This window comes from Sphaeramia orbicularis, chromosome 14 (assembly GCF_902148855.1).
Source record: "Sphaeramia orbicularis chromosome 14, fSphaOr1.1, whole genome shotgun sequence".
Taxonomy (NCBI): Eukaryota; Metazoa; Chordata; class Actinopteri; order Kurtiformes; family Apogonidae; genus Sphaeramia; species Sphaeramia orbicularis.
Window position 1 is genome coordinate 35,293,410 of NC_043970.1, and position 14,894 is coordinate 35,308,303.

Genomic DNA, 14,894 nt, shown 5'->3' on the forward strand with positions numbered 1-14,894 from the left:
AAGGATTCTGATGTGAAAGTAATCTATCAAATTCACGCAGTAAATGAGAACTGATGAGGAAAAAACAGGTGTGAAGAGTACTGTGGTTCTGTCATGGTCAGTAAATCAACCAGGAGCAAAGGAAATAAATCAGACCAGTCAATTTGAATCAAACTAATCCTGTGCTTATATTTGGGAAAATAATCATATACATTATGCATTATTATACATTTAAGCCTTAACAATGACTGAAAATATCAAAAAAGTGCAAATGAGCAAAAGCAGCAAACACCAGCGTCAGTGGAAAACATATCATATAGCATACAGTAAATTCTGACATTACAGTAAAGCCAGCGTTGATGCAGCAGTGGATACATTTTTTTTATGCTGTCCAATTGCATTATTCGATTTATAAATCACTATAAAATTAATTTCTATTCATGTTTGGTTAGTATTTATTCAGTAAGTAGATTTGTACGGCCTGAAATACAGCAAATTCTGCAGCTAAACATCAACGTAAGATGATCCAAAGGAGCGTTAACACTGAGACTAAAACAGACGTTAAGCTGTAATATTCACATGTTTACATATTCACAGCTGTCGACTGTGTCTGATTTTGCTCTTAAAGTGAATGTACAGAACTGATGGAGGCAAAGTGGCAGTGATCTCAAACCACTTTTCGCTCTTTTGATCACATTTCATAGCTGTTTTACAGGCTCGTTTTTACATCATAGAGGAATCAGACTGGGCAGTTTTAAAACCAGGCAGTTTGGAATATCTCCCCCTCGAAGACTCTGCCTCAGGTTTAATTTTACTTCTTGGCTTTTATTTTAACACTGAATAAGGCAATCCCCACTGTCACTGTATTTGTTTAAGTGGCAATTGGTTCTAATCTACTGTACTCTATTTACATTTACTTTCAATTGTTCCCATTTTGGTGCAAAATTGCTGTGCAGCAAAAAAAAAAAAAAAAAAAAAAAAAAAAGACAAAACAAACAAAAAGCTGTTCCAAAGTGATTAGTTCATGCAGAGCTGCTGCAGATTTGCAAAAATACACAGCATGTTGCACCCTGGTGGTACCTCTAATTACAGCTTCAACAGGGAGGCAGAAAATGTGACAGCACACAAATATAACACATTTTTACATTATTACTGGAGTAGCAGCAGTAACAAATGGGGAAACTAATCCATTTTTGAGCCACTTGGATTTGATTTGAAGCATGTATTTGAGGCCACACAGTGTGATGAACACTGAGTTACTGTTCACAGTTAGTAGACACTTCAACAGACAGACTTTTTCACAGAAGATGTTTTCAGTTTTAGCAGGAAAAGCACAGTTGGATTAAAACCTTTAACAATCACTCAGTTATATTGACCTAAATATGAGCAAGATTTATAAATATAACTGCAAAGTGTTTTTTTTCCTGGTAAGACACATTATCTTCCATGAAAAGGTCATGTATACTAAGAATCCCCTACAACCCCACCCACAGCTGCAGCACTGTAGTGGCCATCGTCACATTAAATATTCAAGTTACTGCACCAGGACATAGTGAATTACAGTGATTCTATGGAGGACCAAGTGAGTCACACAAGTACTTTTACAGGATTAATTAAATGATGTAACAAATAACAGATTCAGTCATATATCAATACACTAAATCTAAAAGCTATTTTATTAAGTGACATATTCATAAATCAAGAGAAAAATATAAAATAAAAAGTGGAATTATATTTTGAAAAAATTAAAAAATGTCAATCCATCAGTAAATAACAAAAACAGGAAATAATTGTGATTGCTGATTTCGAAATACATTTAGTAATTTCTGAATCAATTTGAAAATTCATTTTTAAGAGAAAAATAAATAGCTAAATTAATAATTTAGGTTTTATGACCTTTCACACTAATGCTGATATTTTCCAAAACAGACATTTTTCTCTACATTTGGGCCTCGTGTCCACATGTAAACAGTTTTTTAGGTTGTAAGAATGGAGGTTTTAATAAAATGCTTGCTGGAGTGAAGATTTTTAACAACTGTGGTTTGTTTGTATCCATGTGAACAAAGAAAATGAAGAGATTAGAAAATGATATTGTTGAGAGTATAGATCATATAAGTCAATGTATTACATAATGCAGACCAGGCCAGACATGTCCTGGTGTTGCAGTGAAGTCTACATAATATAAAAAATACACTTTGACAACCCAAATCAACAATTACAGTAACTTTAGCTTAAAACTTGTCATTGCATTCAAGCCTCCGCTATTATTAAATCTAGTATTATCCATGATATTCAGTTTAAACAAGGGTTTGTATCAATTTGTGAATATTTTTGCAAAGAGAAAAATACCTGTCTAGAAAAATATCCATATTAGTGTAGATGGGGCATTAATCCAGCACTGATTTGAGCAGAAAAAAAACAAAAATGTTCACAATTATAAAAACATAAACAGGCAAAAATACAAAAAGCAGCAAGTAAACCAAAATGGGTCAAAAAAAACAAGTTAAACAGTGTAAATCTGCTGGTCCTCCATAGGCTTCTCTGCATTCCATTATCCCCCCCCCCCCCCGCGAAGGGGATGCAAGGGGTATTGTTTTTGGTTCAGTTTGTTTGTTTGTTAACACTCTAGTGGCAAAACTATTTTGATTTATAGATTGGCAGTGAGCCAGAATAGATGTCATTACATTTTGGGAAAAGTAGGTTAAAATATATTTTTTTAAATAAATTTTTCTAATCTTTTTTTTTTTTCACAATTACTTATAATGGCCGAAATTTCAAATGCCTGTAGCAGCAAAACTATTGGTTGAATTTATACCAAATTCAATTTATAGATTGCCAGTGACCCAGAATAGATGTGGTTACATTTTGGAAAAAGTAGGTCAAAGTTCAAATTTTTATAGAATTTTTAAAATCTTTTTTTTCTCCCATTCACTTATAATGGCCGACATTTCAAATGTCTATAAAAACATCAGTTTAACTTCAATTTCCTTCAAATTTGGCACATGTATAGAGGCAGCTGATATGCTGACATCAGCACACATATAGACATGATGACATCAGCTGGATCGATGCCAAAATAAGCCACAATTCATGTGAGGGGCGGGGTTTGTTGGGCCTGGCACCACTTGTTTGCTAATGCTGTAATGTTGTGTTTGCATTTTTGCTTGTTGTTTGTATGCTTTTGTTTATTACCGGGGCAGTAATGTGGCAGTTGATGCGTACCCTTCACATCACAGTACCTGGCTTTAGTGAGACACAGAAGAGCCAAAAATATAACAGCAGCAGACTGAAAGGAAGTGTTATGAAGAGAAAAGCCACAAAGATTAGCTCAGCTGTTTGGCACATGGACAGTTATGATATGTTGAAAATGATTTTTACATGATTCTATACATGATTTCTGACTGTCAACATGATATCTCATAAGAAAATAGAAATGATGAAACAAAAGTCCATTTAGAATGTATGAATGAAAAAGCCCTGATCTGTGACTTCAGTTACAGCTCCTTGTCAAAGAACTTGCCTGGTTAACGCTGGAAAACACTGAAATATTAAAGGAAAAGGCTTCGGTAAATGAGGTCCCACACATGTGCTTGGCTTTTTTTACAGTCTTCTGAGGTCTACTCTGTAGTTTACAGCTTTCTGAGGTGAACACATTAGAAGAGGACTAAAGTAAGCCGCTGATATTGTGCTTCATTCTGACCACTGAGCATCTCCAGAGTCACATGCTCTTGCTGAAGCTGTTGCAATATGTGAACCTGTGGAGGAACGTCGACTTTAAGTGAAAGACGAAACTGGGAACAAATGGTCACACATCACAAATACTGAGTTAGTAAATCCTTTGTTCTGATTGGCTCTCAGCAGGTCTCTCCCAGAATCCTGTGCAGGTCTTCAGGCAAAACACGCCCTTCTTCTGCACGACTTATATTCCTCACCATCCTATACAAAAAAGAACAAACCACAATAATATTATCATTATCATTTTCACATCGGTCTGCTATGGAGGACCAGATGGGTCACAAAACATAAATATACAGGTTTTATTTTAAAACATTTGAAGCATAAATGAATATCTAACTTGTTTTCTAAACTGGATAAAGAGAAACTAAATGAATGAGCAAAAGAAAAGGAAAAAGTGTTAGCAATTAAAAATGGACATGCTAGAAGAAGAAATGACACCTACAGTATATTATTAATTCAGATATTTATTATTTTAAAATTAATTTTTTTTATGAATAAACTTACTAAACTTTACTTTTTCATCTTATTTTTAATTTTACTTTTTTATTGGCATTAATATGTGTGTTGATTAATACGTTGAAATTTCAGTAGTCTATTTATTTATAGATTACAAACATGTATTCTAAAATCATGTATGAATGTGTGTTTTTCATTTCTAATTTGTTAGAATTTTGTTAAATTCTGTGATCTTATTTGTGACCCTCCTTGTCCTCCATCGTCTGCTTCTAAGTGTAAATCAACCATGACCAACATTTCTGAAACAACGAGCCAGCGTTACCACATTCCTGACGACTCCTCGTGCAGCAGCTGAATAACGTCACCGCAGTTGAAGATGATGTCATCTGTGCTGGCCATGCTGCTCTCTACCATGACCCGGTACCGACCCGCCACCTGAACCAGGACACAGACCAGGACAACAATGGGCCGGTGCTTTGTAAATCAGAGTGACGTGGTGAATGAATGTAGGCGGAGCTCACCAGAGGTGCAGGCTGGTCCTCCTCCTCTGAGTCGGAGATGTTGGACAGGTCTGTGGCGCCCCAGTCCTCCAGACCCTCACAGATCGCCACCGAGTGGGCGGGTACAGGCCAACCTGCAGGACACGGACAGATGAGAAACCTGACGACTATCTGTTCTACTGCAAGCACTAATATTATTCTATGACCACAGGGCTCCTGCTTTGAAACACATGGTTAATTTAATTTAATTTAATTTATTTTATTTTAACATATGCTGCACGTATAAGTGTAAGTATACGTGAGACAAACCTTGTTTAATGGTGCATCATATAATAAATTCATTCTGCTGAATCAAATAACCTTAATGTTAGTAAAGGGGACATAGATGGCAGTGACAGGTGACCAAATGAAACAAAATGATTCATTTCTCTGAATCTGAACATTGTTGGAAACATTTGATACAGTCAAGAAAATATATAGCATATTCCTAAACTAACTCACTGCTGTTTTGTCTAATTGTTAGTCTATATTTTATAAGTACTGATATATAAATTGTTTGGTAAATCATTCTTTAAAATTTAAACGCCAATGAATATATTAATACCAATATCTAGGGACTTGTTTTGCACCTTACAGTTCTATTTCTATCTATCTATCTATCTATCTATCTATCTATCTATCTATCTATCTATCTATCTATCTATCTATCTATCTATCTATCTATCTATCTATCTATCTATCTATCTATCTATCTATCTGAAATATATTTTACTTCAGACATTGAAGTTTAGGATGAATTGTTTTAGTATTAAGTAGTTACTGTTTTAACATAGGATTCTTGTGGTTAATCTGTTTTACTTCAATAATGTTAATAAGTAAGTAAGTAAGTAAGTAAGTAAATTTTATTTACTTACTTAGTGAGTTCTTAGTGAGTACTTACATAGTGAGTTCTTTGTGACCAGGATTTATGTAGTACTCTGTTGTAGTTCAGTATGTTATCACTAGGTTAAGCTTGTTAAGATAGGAACCATCTGTCTGCACAAGAGTTAAGTAGGTTCTGTTCTTCTTCTAGATACATGTCTGAACACACACAATCACACACATAGTGTTGTCAAATATAGGTGATAAGGGTAAACTTATTGTTGGCATAAGTTCTATCTATCTATCTATCTATCTATCTATCTATCTATCTATCTATCTATCTATCTATCTATCTATCTATCTATCTATCTATCTATCTATCTATCTATCTATCTATCTATCTAAACTCACACATTTTGAAGCATTTCATGAGCATAGATTAATAAACAAAATTAATGCTAAATCTAAAACAAAAGTTCTTGTCTCAGTCTAAAATGTGTCCGTTTGTCCGTATCATATTGTTCCTCTTAGTAATGAAACACCTGAATTCAATGTGTTCCAATATTTTTATCCACACTGATGCTGTCACCTGTTATGTCACTACATGAAGCCAAGAAAACTGCACTAGTGAAGCTTTTCCAGATAACATGGTTAGTTTATTGCCACTCGAACTAGACTTTTCTTTTCTTTTTATTTCTACAGTATGAATTAAGATATAAAATTAATGATCTACACAAAGATGGATAACTGTGTTTATGTGCCTGCAGGTTATATTTAGGTTGAATCTGAAGTTAGAATAAATGACCCGCTGTCTGTGCCTGTTTCAGGAACTTACTGCGTCGAGGTGAGTGCACCACAGGGTCGGAGAGGGCGGGGCTAGTGTGTATTGACTCCTCCCCTCTGAGCCTGTGGGAGTGGCTTGTTGCAGAGGAGCTGTGAGGAACAGGGAGACACGCTGAGCAGCCTCCCACCGATGCTCCGCCCCACGACACACACATCTCTGATGCACTAAACCGCATCACCATGGGAACATGACACCACCACGACAACAATGACAACAAAAAGAAAAACGAACAAAAACAACAACATCCACGGTGTCACAAAACAAACGTCCACATTCTGTAAATTAATAAACCATTCTCTTCATTTCACAGTCACATATATTTCAGCATCTGATCCCAAAGAATCAAGAGTATCAGAAACTGCTGCAATATATGGAAATATTATTACATTCATTCCATAGTATCCTGTACACATACCAGGCTTTAAACAGCATTTGCAGATAGTTCATAGTGTTGTTCAACATGCTTTATGGAGTAGATAGGTGGAGTTTGAACCATATTCTTACTGGTCCCACGTTACTTTAAGACTATACTTATACAAATGGGTCATAACTACATTAGATATTAGACAACAAAGTGTTACATTTCCTATTGAACTTCAGATCTCATTCATTACTGAGCTTCCTTTGTCTATATCAGCAGCATTTATACCTGTCAGTTTCATCTGAAATTTATTAAAAAGTTACTACAATTTAACAGCAAACCATTAAAATATCTGTTCAAATTTACTTCAACTTATTAAATAAAAATATTCATATTCCACAGCTTTGGCAGGATTGTGTTTTATACTTTGCAATAAATCTTTCTTTTGCTAGATACAAACTGTAGTAACTAAATAATGAATGATGAAACATGTTGACTGATAAAGGGACAACATCAAGTTCGTTAGATAACTAAGATCTGAAATCCAATAAAATATACTCAAAAAATTGCAGCAATAACTTGAGTGAATCAGTGTTAGAAATGATGTTAGAACTACTTGTTTATCAATGACTTATAAGTGTATTACAACATAATTAGTATTCCAATTACAAGTATTCAGAAACCCATTAGTGGTCCTGTCTCATTTATAATGAATAATAGTAACACTGGTGGACCTAAATAGAACATGCTAAACTCCACCTATCATCTAAATTAATTAGAAACACATTTTACAAATGCGATGGGACCTAAACCTGTATTATATACACCAACCATTCAAAAAATGTGGGTTCAGGTTATAAGTATCAACCAATTCAACCAATACTCAGGCAATTTGTCAACTTTAAGTAGCATCAGTCTTTGTATCTACTTAAAGTTGTTGTGAGTAACTGAAGAAGTTAAAATCAAACAACATAACATAAATAACATGAGCCGGTGTTGATCAGTTTTAGTTATGTGTGAACTACCATTATAGTTGTCGAGCTCAGAAGTCTGACATGCTACCATGCAATCATCAAATATAACCATTATATAACCTTTCACTGTCACACTACATACATATATACACAAACACACACCCACGACAGACCATTTCCACATCCATCCATATGTTATGCTATACAGTACTGTGCAAAATCTTAGGCCACCTTTAGCTTTGTTGCTTTTACGGGGTTGAAATGAGCATAAATATTTATTTCTCATTCTTTTTTTTCAGATACAACAAGAAAATTCACGAAATATGTGCACAGCCTTAAAAGACACACAAAAACTGAACTAAATCGGTTCTAAAGGATGAAGTCGCTATTTATTGTGACCTCTGACCCCATGAGAAGAAACAGCAGAAACAATTATAAACATCTGACATGTGTTAAATGAAACCTGGTATAAAACATCAGAAAATGAATGCAATAAATCTAATAGTCTGAGCAAAAGGGTTAAAAACATGAAGGTTTTTACTTGAAACTTTTGTTTTTAATGCTGCACATACTTCCCATATATCCAGATTGTATCTTAACCCATAAAGACCCAAACATCCACCAGTGACCAAAATCAACTCCTGATCTAAACTGCTCAATACCTGTCGATTCATTAATCCTATTAATACATGTAAATAATTGGTGTAAAATGCAGTTTGTCTTCTTTTCATGGTCATCAGATATGACCCATTTGGACGTTCAGAGGCTCCGTAGTGAATGTGAAAACACCGTCATCTTCTACAACACTGACTCACCAGTAAAACCCATACAGTTGGATCAATGACAGTGGCTAGAGGTGCTTGGTTTATGTTCAGTTCATGGTGTATTTTGTTGTAAAAGTCAATTTTTCTTCAGTTTTCTCTGTTTTTGATATAATAATCATCAACTTTAATTTGAGCTTTTATGAACATCAACATGATCACAGTACATTAAATATAGGAAAATACCTTATTTTCACTTAAAAATGCAAAAAACTGAGCATAATATTATACCAAACAACGATAAATAACCTAAGAAAGGTTAAATATAAGGAAAAATGAATTTGCAAACTGCCACAAAAGTAGCACTATGTCTTTCTGGGTTAATACAGTGACCTAGAAATGCATTTGTGTGGTCATGATAATTTTACTAAACCTACAAACCTAATGTTGGCCTGAGGCTTTTGTACAGTACTGTACATTCAATGTCAGATTTATGCGTGTGCTAAACTGAATTTGTCAACTGCTTATGCTAAACCAAACTACAATTATGTGTCAAAGGTATCAACACTCATCTCACTAACAGGGTCAGTAACATCAAACACATTCATGACCGACCGTAACATGACCACACATGACCATGGAAGGAAAGAAATGCAGTCATCATTCACTGACAGTCATACAGAAGGTGAAGGTTGATAACTAGCAGTTAGAATAAGTAACCAGCGACACTCTGAAAAACAGTTACATATTTTGAGTAAATACAGTCACAAAAAAAATTATTAGACCATCAAAAGTCATCAAAAACAATGGCTATGCAATCAAGTACTAACTCCTGTGTGTATCATGTGACTAAAACGGACAGAAAAGAAAACATGGAATGCCTAAAAGCACTGTTTTTGGCAGTGCAATGCCATAGCTATTGATGTAAGAACTGAAGTGATTTTGTTTTTTATCAAGAAAACATGGAAAATGGATAGATATCAGCTCTGAAATTAAACTCTTATGAGCTGTTTTTGTTGTTATCATTATATTAGTCCAAACGAATGTACCTGTATTGTATCAGGCATTAAAATTAACAAGAAATTGAAGAAAACAAGGGTGGTCTAACAATTTTTTCCGCGACTGTATACTGTAAAGAGCTCTCCATGGTTCTGAAAATCAAAGCTGCTGGATTTCAGCACCATGGAGAGCGGTATTCATAAGTGTGAAATCTCCAGAGTAATGACACAAGATTAGAAAATAATACCACACACACACACATACACACAGAAATGTAATCAGTAACTTTAACATGTAACTTACATTTGTTATCGTAAATGTGTACAATTAAGAAGTCACTGCACCTTTCAACAAATCAAGAATTGCATTTTTCTCATTAACATTATGAAAAGGGTGAAATATTCTTACTTTTAACTCATCAGGTTTTAAATCACTAACTTAACGAAAATCAGGAGTATGTTAAATGTATCCATTCACACACCTACAGCTCACAAACCAACAAGGGGGTCACACTGAGGTCATGCAGAATGAAATACCTGTCAGAGAGAGGTGCATCTGAGTGAGGAAGAGAAGGAGTCTCCTCTGAAAAGCACAAGAGGTTCCATTTGAGTGAAACAGCTGCTGGGATTTTGTATTTAAAATACAACTGATCTAAATCTGTATCTCAGTAAAACATATAAAAGCAGAAATTTCTATGAATATGGGGTAAGGAAGCTGTCAAAATATTTGCATGCATAAGACAGATATGTGTGCAGCATATTAGCCTATAGTTGTGCAAAAATAAATATAGTTGTGTAAAAAATAAATATTTGTAAACTCTTGAATCAGTTCAATCATCCATAAAATGTACTGTGTGTATTTTACCTTTTAGAATAGAAATGAAAAAGTTTGGACATCAAGAATAACAAAAATGAAATGCAACTTTAAAATTGTACTTTCTCCATCACAAATACAAATTCACCAGCGTGACTCTATCGTCAAAATTACGTCACCAATTCACACGTATTACATATCGAGCAGAAGATACATCGATTCCACAGACTGCACATAAGTTCAGGTTCCCCTTCAGCAGCAAGATAGGGCAGAATCACTGTGCAAGATGGCTGACAAAGTCGGAGAATGAAATCAGGTCAAATCAAGTACATTGCTCTGACCACGGAGAAGGAACCTGAACTCATGCGCTATCTGTGGAATCTATGTATCCTCTGCTAGATAAATAATGCCTGTGAAGTGGTGGCGTATTTCAGTTGGTAGAGTCACATTGGTGAATTTGTATTCATGATGGAGAAAACGCAATCATAAAGTTGCATTTCATGTTTGTAATTCTTGTTGTCAAAACTTTTTCATTCCTATTCTGATAAAATAAACACAATACATTTTATGTACGACTGAACTCATTCAAGGGTTTACAAATATTTATTTTTTGCACAACTATATTCTATCTTTTGCACACAAATCTTTTGACAGCTTCCTTACCCCATAAAAGAAACACAACAACATAACAAACATAACGGCATCAGATGAAGTATAACAATGATAATGACCTTGATTTACTTTCTGCTGGTTTGTGAGAATTTTGCGAATCTCCGTCAGCCAGGCGACTTTCACCTCCACTGTCGGGGCCTTTAATGATGGACAGACCCTCACATTAGCACAACCACTGACAAAAAAATATGATGATTGAAAAAAGATAGAAAGTCAGAACTAAGAAAGAAAATACCTGGACGATGTAAACCACTTCTCTGCCGCTGTACCAGATTTCAAATTTCTTCACATCTCCTTTCACAGTTTCTGTGATTCCCACTGCACTCATCTACAGAAAAAAAAAGAAACATAATTATATGTGATACCACGTGCTGTTTCACTGGTTAAGTCCCCTATATGCATCAAATTTGACCTAAAACTGGTGAGTGTTGTAATTTATCCACAAACTTTTCGAAACAACTTTTGGTCAAATTTCACCCTATTTTTACTGATATGATGAGTTAGTTTGATGAAATCCTCAAAAGCAAAGTAAATGTGGACTAATCTAGATTTTGTGTTTATGAAAGATCAACACATTACTTATAAGTCGAAAGTCTTAACATTTTTATTTTGCAGAAGTACCTGATTTCTGAGTGTTTTATTTATAGCCCAATCTACAGCATTACTATCAACTTCCAAAGCTTCATAACAATTAATTACTGGACCGTTGAATCCCATTGACCTAACAGAGTGAGTATATTATAGAATTGTTGTAGTTTGTTATAGTGTGGTTACTCTGAGGCAGGACTTGAAGCTGTAGAAGGGCGTCCTGTCGTGAGTGTCCTCGTCTCGGCGCTTGCAGAACAGCAGGGCGTGTTCGTACAGGAAGAGGTGTCTCTGCATGGGTTTGAACCGGGCCATCTCCTTCATCCTCACTGCTGCCCGCTTATGGCTGATCCAAACGCTGAAGCCTCCCTGCATCACCATGCGGCCCAGCTGGCTCAGGTCGCCCTGGTGACAGCAAGAAAGTAGCAACAGGGAACTGCAGCCTTGTGCAAAAGTACACACATTACAATTGGATAATACAAAACATTTTATCTAGGGAGATAATAATATTTAATGGTGTCAGAATTAGTCAGATACTGTAAGTAAAATCAACTAAAAATGCTACTAAAGTATTGAATATTGAAGTAACAGTCTAGATTTGGTCCATCTGACTGATATATTACCATATACCAACATTAGATTATTAACTCACATGTTGAAACATGTTATTGTTGTAACTGCTGAAGATAAAGCTACTTTATATATAATTTTATATAGAAGGACCACAGCTAAATCTGAGGCCTCCAGTCCTCACATGACTTTTATTACATACATAACATTAGCCTCATAGTATAATTGCCTAAGTCATATTTTTTGGCCAAACTGTAATATCTGCATAACTCTACTCTTAACACGGCTAATTAATTTTTCATCACTGGTTATGACCTGGAAAAAATATGATAGGCAATTATGCAATGAGGCTAACGATAAGTGTTCTGTGTTCTTTAATCTCTGAATTTATAGGTCTACAGTTTTCTTTTTTTTTTTAAACTGTCTGCTCCAGAGATAAAAGGTGCTAAACCTTGCAAAGTTGGACATATGAATTGGAAAACAAATGACAAAAGCATTCTTCGGGTTAATGTTTTCAAGAATATATACATATCTCACACTCAACATAATCTGAACAGTTTTTCTAATAAGCAGACAGTGTTTTATAGCAGAACTCCTTTTGGGTAAAACCCAATCTCTCAATTCATAATTAATTCATAGAATTCCACATTTTGACCCAATACTGCCACTTGAAAACCCAACCCAAGCCACCTGGCACTCTTCACTTTATTTTTCTTAATTAATAACCCAAAATAGTTTCACTACTTTTATTATGGAAATATTTTGTAGAGCAGTGTCACTGTAGAATTTGTAGTGACTGATTTATATGTTTACTGAAACTATGTGACATGTTTACAGGTAAAAATCACTATTTGATTAATACTCGCTGAATTGTAAACCTGATTATGAGCTGCTTTTGTAAGATGCCAGAGAACAAACGATGGAAAACCAACAGTTAAATAAATTACAACATGTTGCATCTCTAAAAACCTGTTATACTAATAACTGTGTAAAATCTCAATCTTAGAACTAAGTACAACTCAAACATATTAATGTAGTAAAAGATGCAGTGAAGTGGAAGTTTAAAGTAGCAGAGAAGGGAAATGCTCAACTACCTCCAGTTACTACAGTAAATGTACTTTAAAGTTTCCACTTATCAAATATATTATCAGGGGTATAGTACGGTAATCCATGACTCATGAAACGTGTGGATTGGATCATTTTATATAAAATGATGATGATGATAGAGTGTGTCATAAATCTGGTCATACTTAATGTGAATGTCCTCCTCACATTGATTTCCTGTACCTGATATCCAGTGATGGCTGTCTGATGCATGGAGTCGTTGACAGACTTCAGCAGCTCCAGCATTGAGTCCAGCGCCTCCTGGAGTTCACAGCGGTATAGCTCTTCTGTACAGTGTTTCAGCAGCTCCTGATCATGAACAGAGACACAGGTTGACAGGTCAGTGGTTTTCACTTTATCTAATCTAGTTTGCCTTCAGGTCTCCTCTGCCTGTCTGCAAACTCGCAAATCCATTTTGTTGAGATAACAGGCCTGACCTGTAGTTGTCAATTTGTCTCATAGCCAGTTTAAAATGTCTCTGGGTCCATGTGAGTGTTTTTTGTCTATGCTTTTATCTTGCAGTTGACATATTGAGGTGGTTTTGATTGTCTTGTCATAATACATGGGTGAATTTGACAGATACATTTTTTTCCTGATCAAACCCAAATAACAGATTCCACGCTGACTTGATCCAATGATATTTTGTTAAATATTTTACAACTATAACAACACTAACTCTCAGAGCATATGCCAAAGTGGACCATGTTTTCACCAAGGCTTTCATAATAAATAATGTTTGGCTTTGACAAAGTAGGTATAGCATTTGTAGCTCCACTTTGCACCACAACAAAATGGAAAATTCTTATCAAAAACTCCTCAGTATCAACCCAAGAAGTAAAAATGTAAAATTTACTGCTGCATTTTGTTACTCATCATTACTGAAAACTAAGGTTTTCAAAAAATATAAAATATTAGGATAAAGTAAACCAATTATTAGAATAAATATAAGATTTTGATTATATTATATTATTTGTTTTATTTATATCACCGTTTAAAACTGTGCCATCTTGTTTTGTTTCTGCAACTTTCCTTCTTGAAAATAGGGTAGGCAAAATAAGCTGTTGTTTCAGCCTACGCCTTTTTGCCCATGTTTAATATAGAACTCCAAACTGTATGTATGTATGTATTTATGTATGTATGTATGTATGTATATTTTATGTTGTGTTAAATGGACGAATAAATTACTACTACTACTATTGGTAGAAGAAACATTCAGATCCTTACATAAGTAAAAGTACTAATAATACTTATAGTCAGCAAAATGTAAAGATAAATTAGTTATTGTGCACTAAAATGGTCCCTGTTGGTGTTTTACAATGTAACTGGATTCATATTACAACTGCAATAGTGTGCAGGTTGTATTTTACTGCTGCATGTGTTGATTGTTGAGCCCATTTGAACTCTTCTAAAATACTGTTGAGCAGTTAAAACTACTGCAATGCATCATATTCCATAAGATCTTCATATGTTTGTGTCTTTGCTTTCCTGTGAAAACTATATATGCCTAAGATGGTAAGCCTTTATAAGCTTGGAAAAAGGTTCAGCTTTATGGCATTTTCCATTCTTATAAAGTTACGTTAAGTCTTTAAAGGCCCTCTTGGGTTTTTAAAACTTATGCTAGAGGAGACATTTCTCAATTCCTTCAAAAACACATAATCTTTCTGGGGGTTTTTTTGT

At 34.8% G+C, this 14,894-nt stretch overlaps 1 protein-coding gene across 1 annotated transcript in view; it reads right to left on the reverse strand.

Moving 5' to 3' along the window:
- Positions 1 to 3,046: 3,046 nt before the first annotated feature.
- The window catches only part of mcf2b (MCF.2 cell line derived transforming sequence b), a 28,527-nt gene continuing 16,679 nt past the window's right edge, over positions 3,047 to 14,894 (reverse strand). The window contains exons 18-26 of the mRNA XM_030154710.1: positions 13,401 to 13,526; positions 11,733 to 11,948; positions 11,194 to 11,286; positions 11,018 to 11,096; positions 10,010 to 10,055; positions 6,370 to 6,542; positions 4,695 to 4,807; positions 4,496 to 4,608; positions 3,047 to 3,915 (exon numbers count right to left, since the gene is read on the reverse strand). Coding sequence (XP_030010570.1) covers positions 3,834 to 3,915; positions 4,496 to 4,608; positions 4,695 to 4,807; positions 6,370 to 6,542; positions 10,010 to 10,055; positions 11,018 to 11,096; positions 11,194 to 11,286; positions 11,733 to 11,948; positions 13,401 to 13,526 — 1,041 coding nt within the window. The 3' untranslated portion in view covers positions 3,047 to 3,833. The remainder of the gene's footprint in view (positions 3,916 to 4,495; positions 4,609 to 4,694; positions 4,808 to 6,369; positions 6,543 to 10,009; positions 10,056 to 11,017; positions 11,097 to 11,193; positions 11,287 to 11,732; positions 11,949 to 13,400; positions 13,527 to 14,894) is intronic.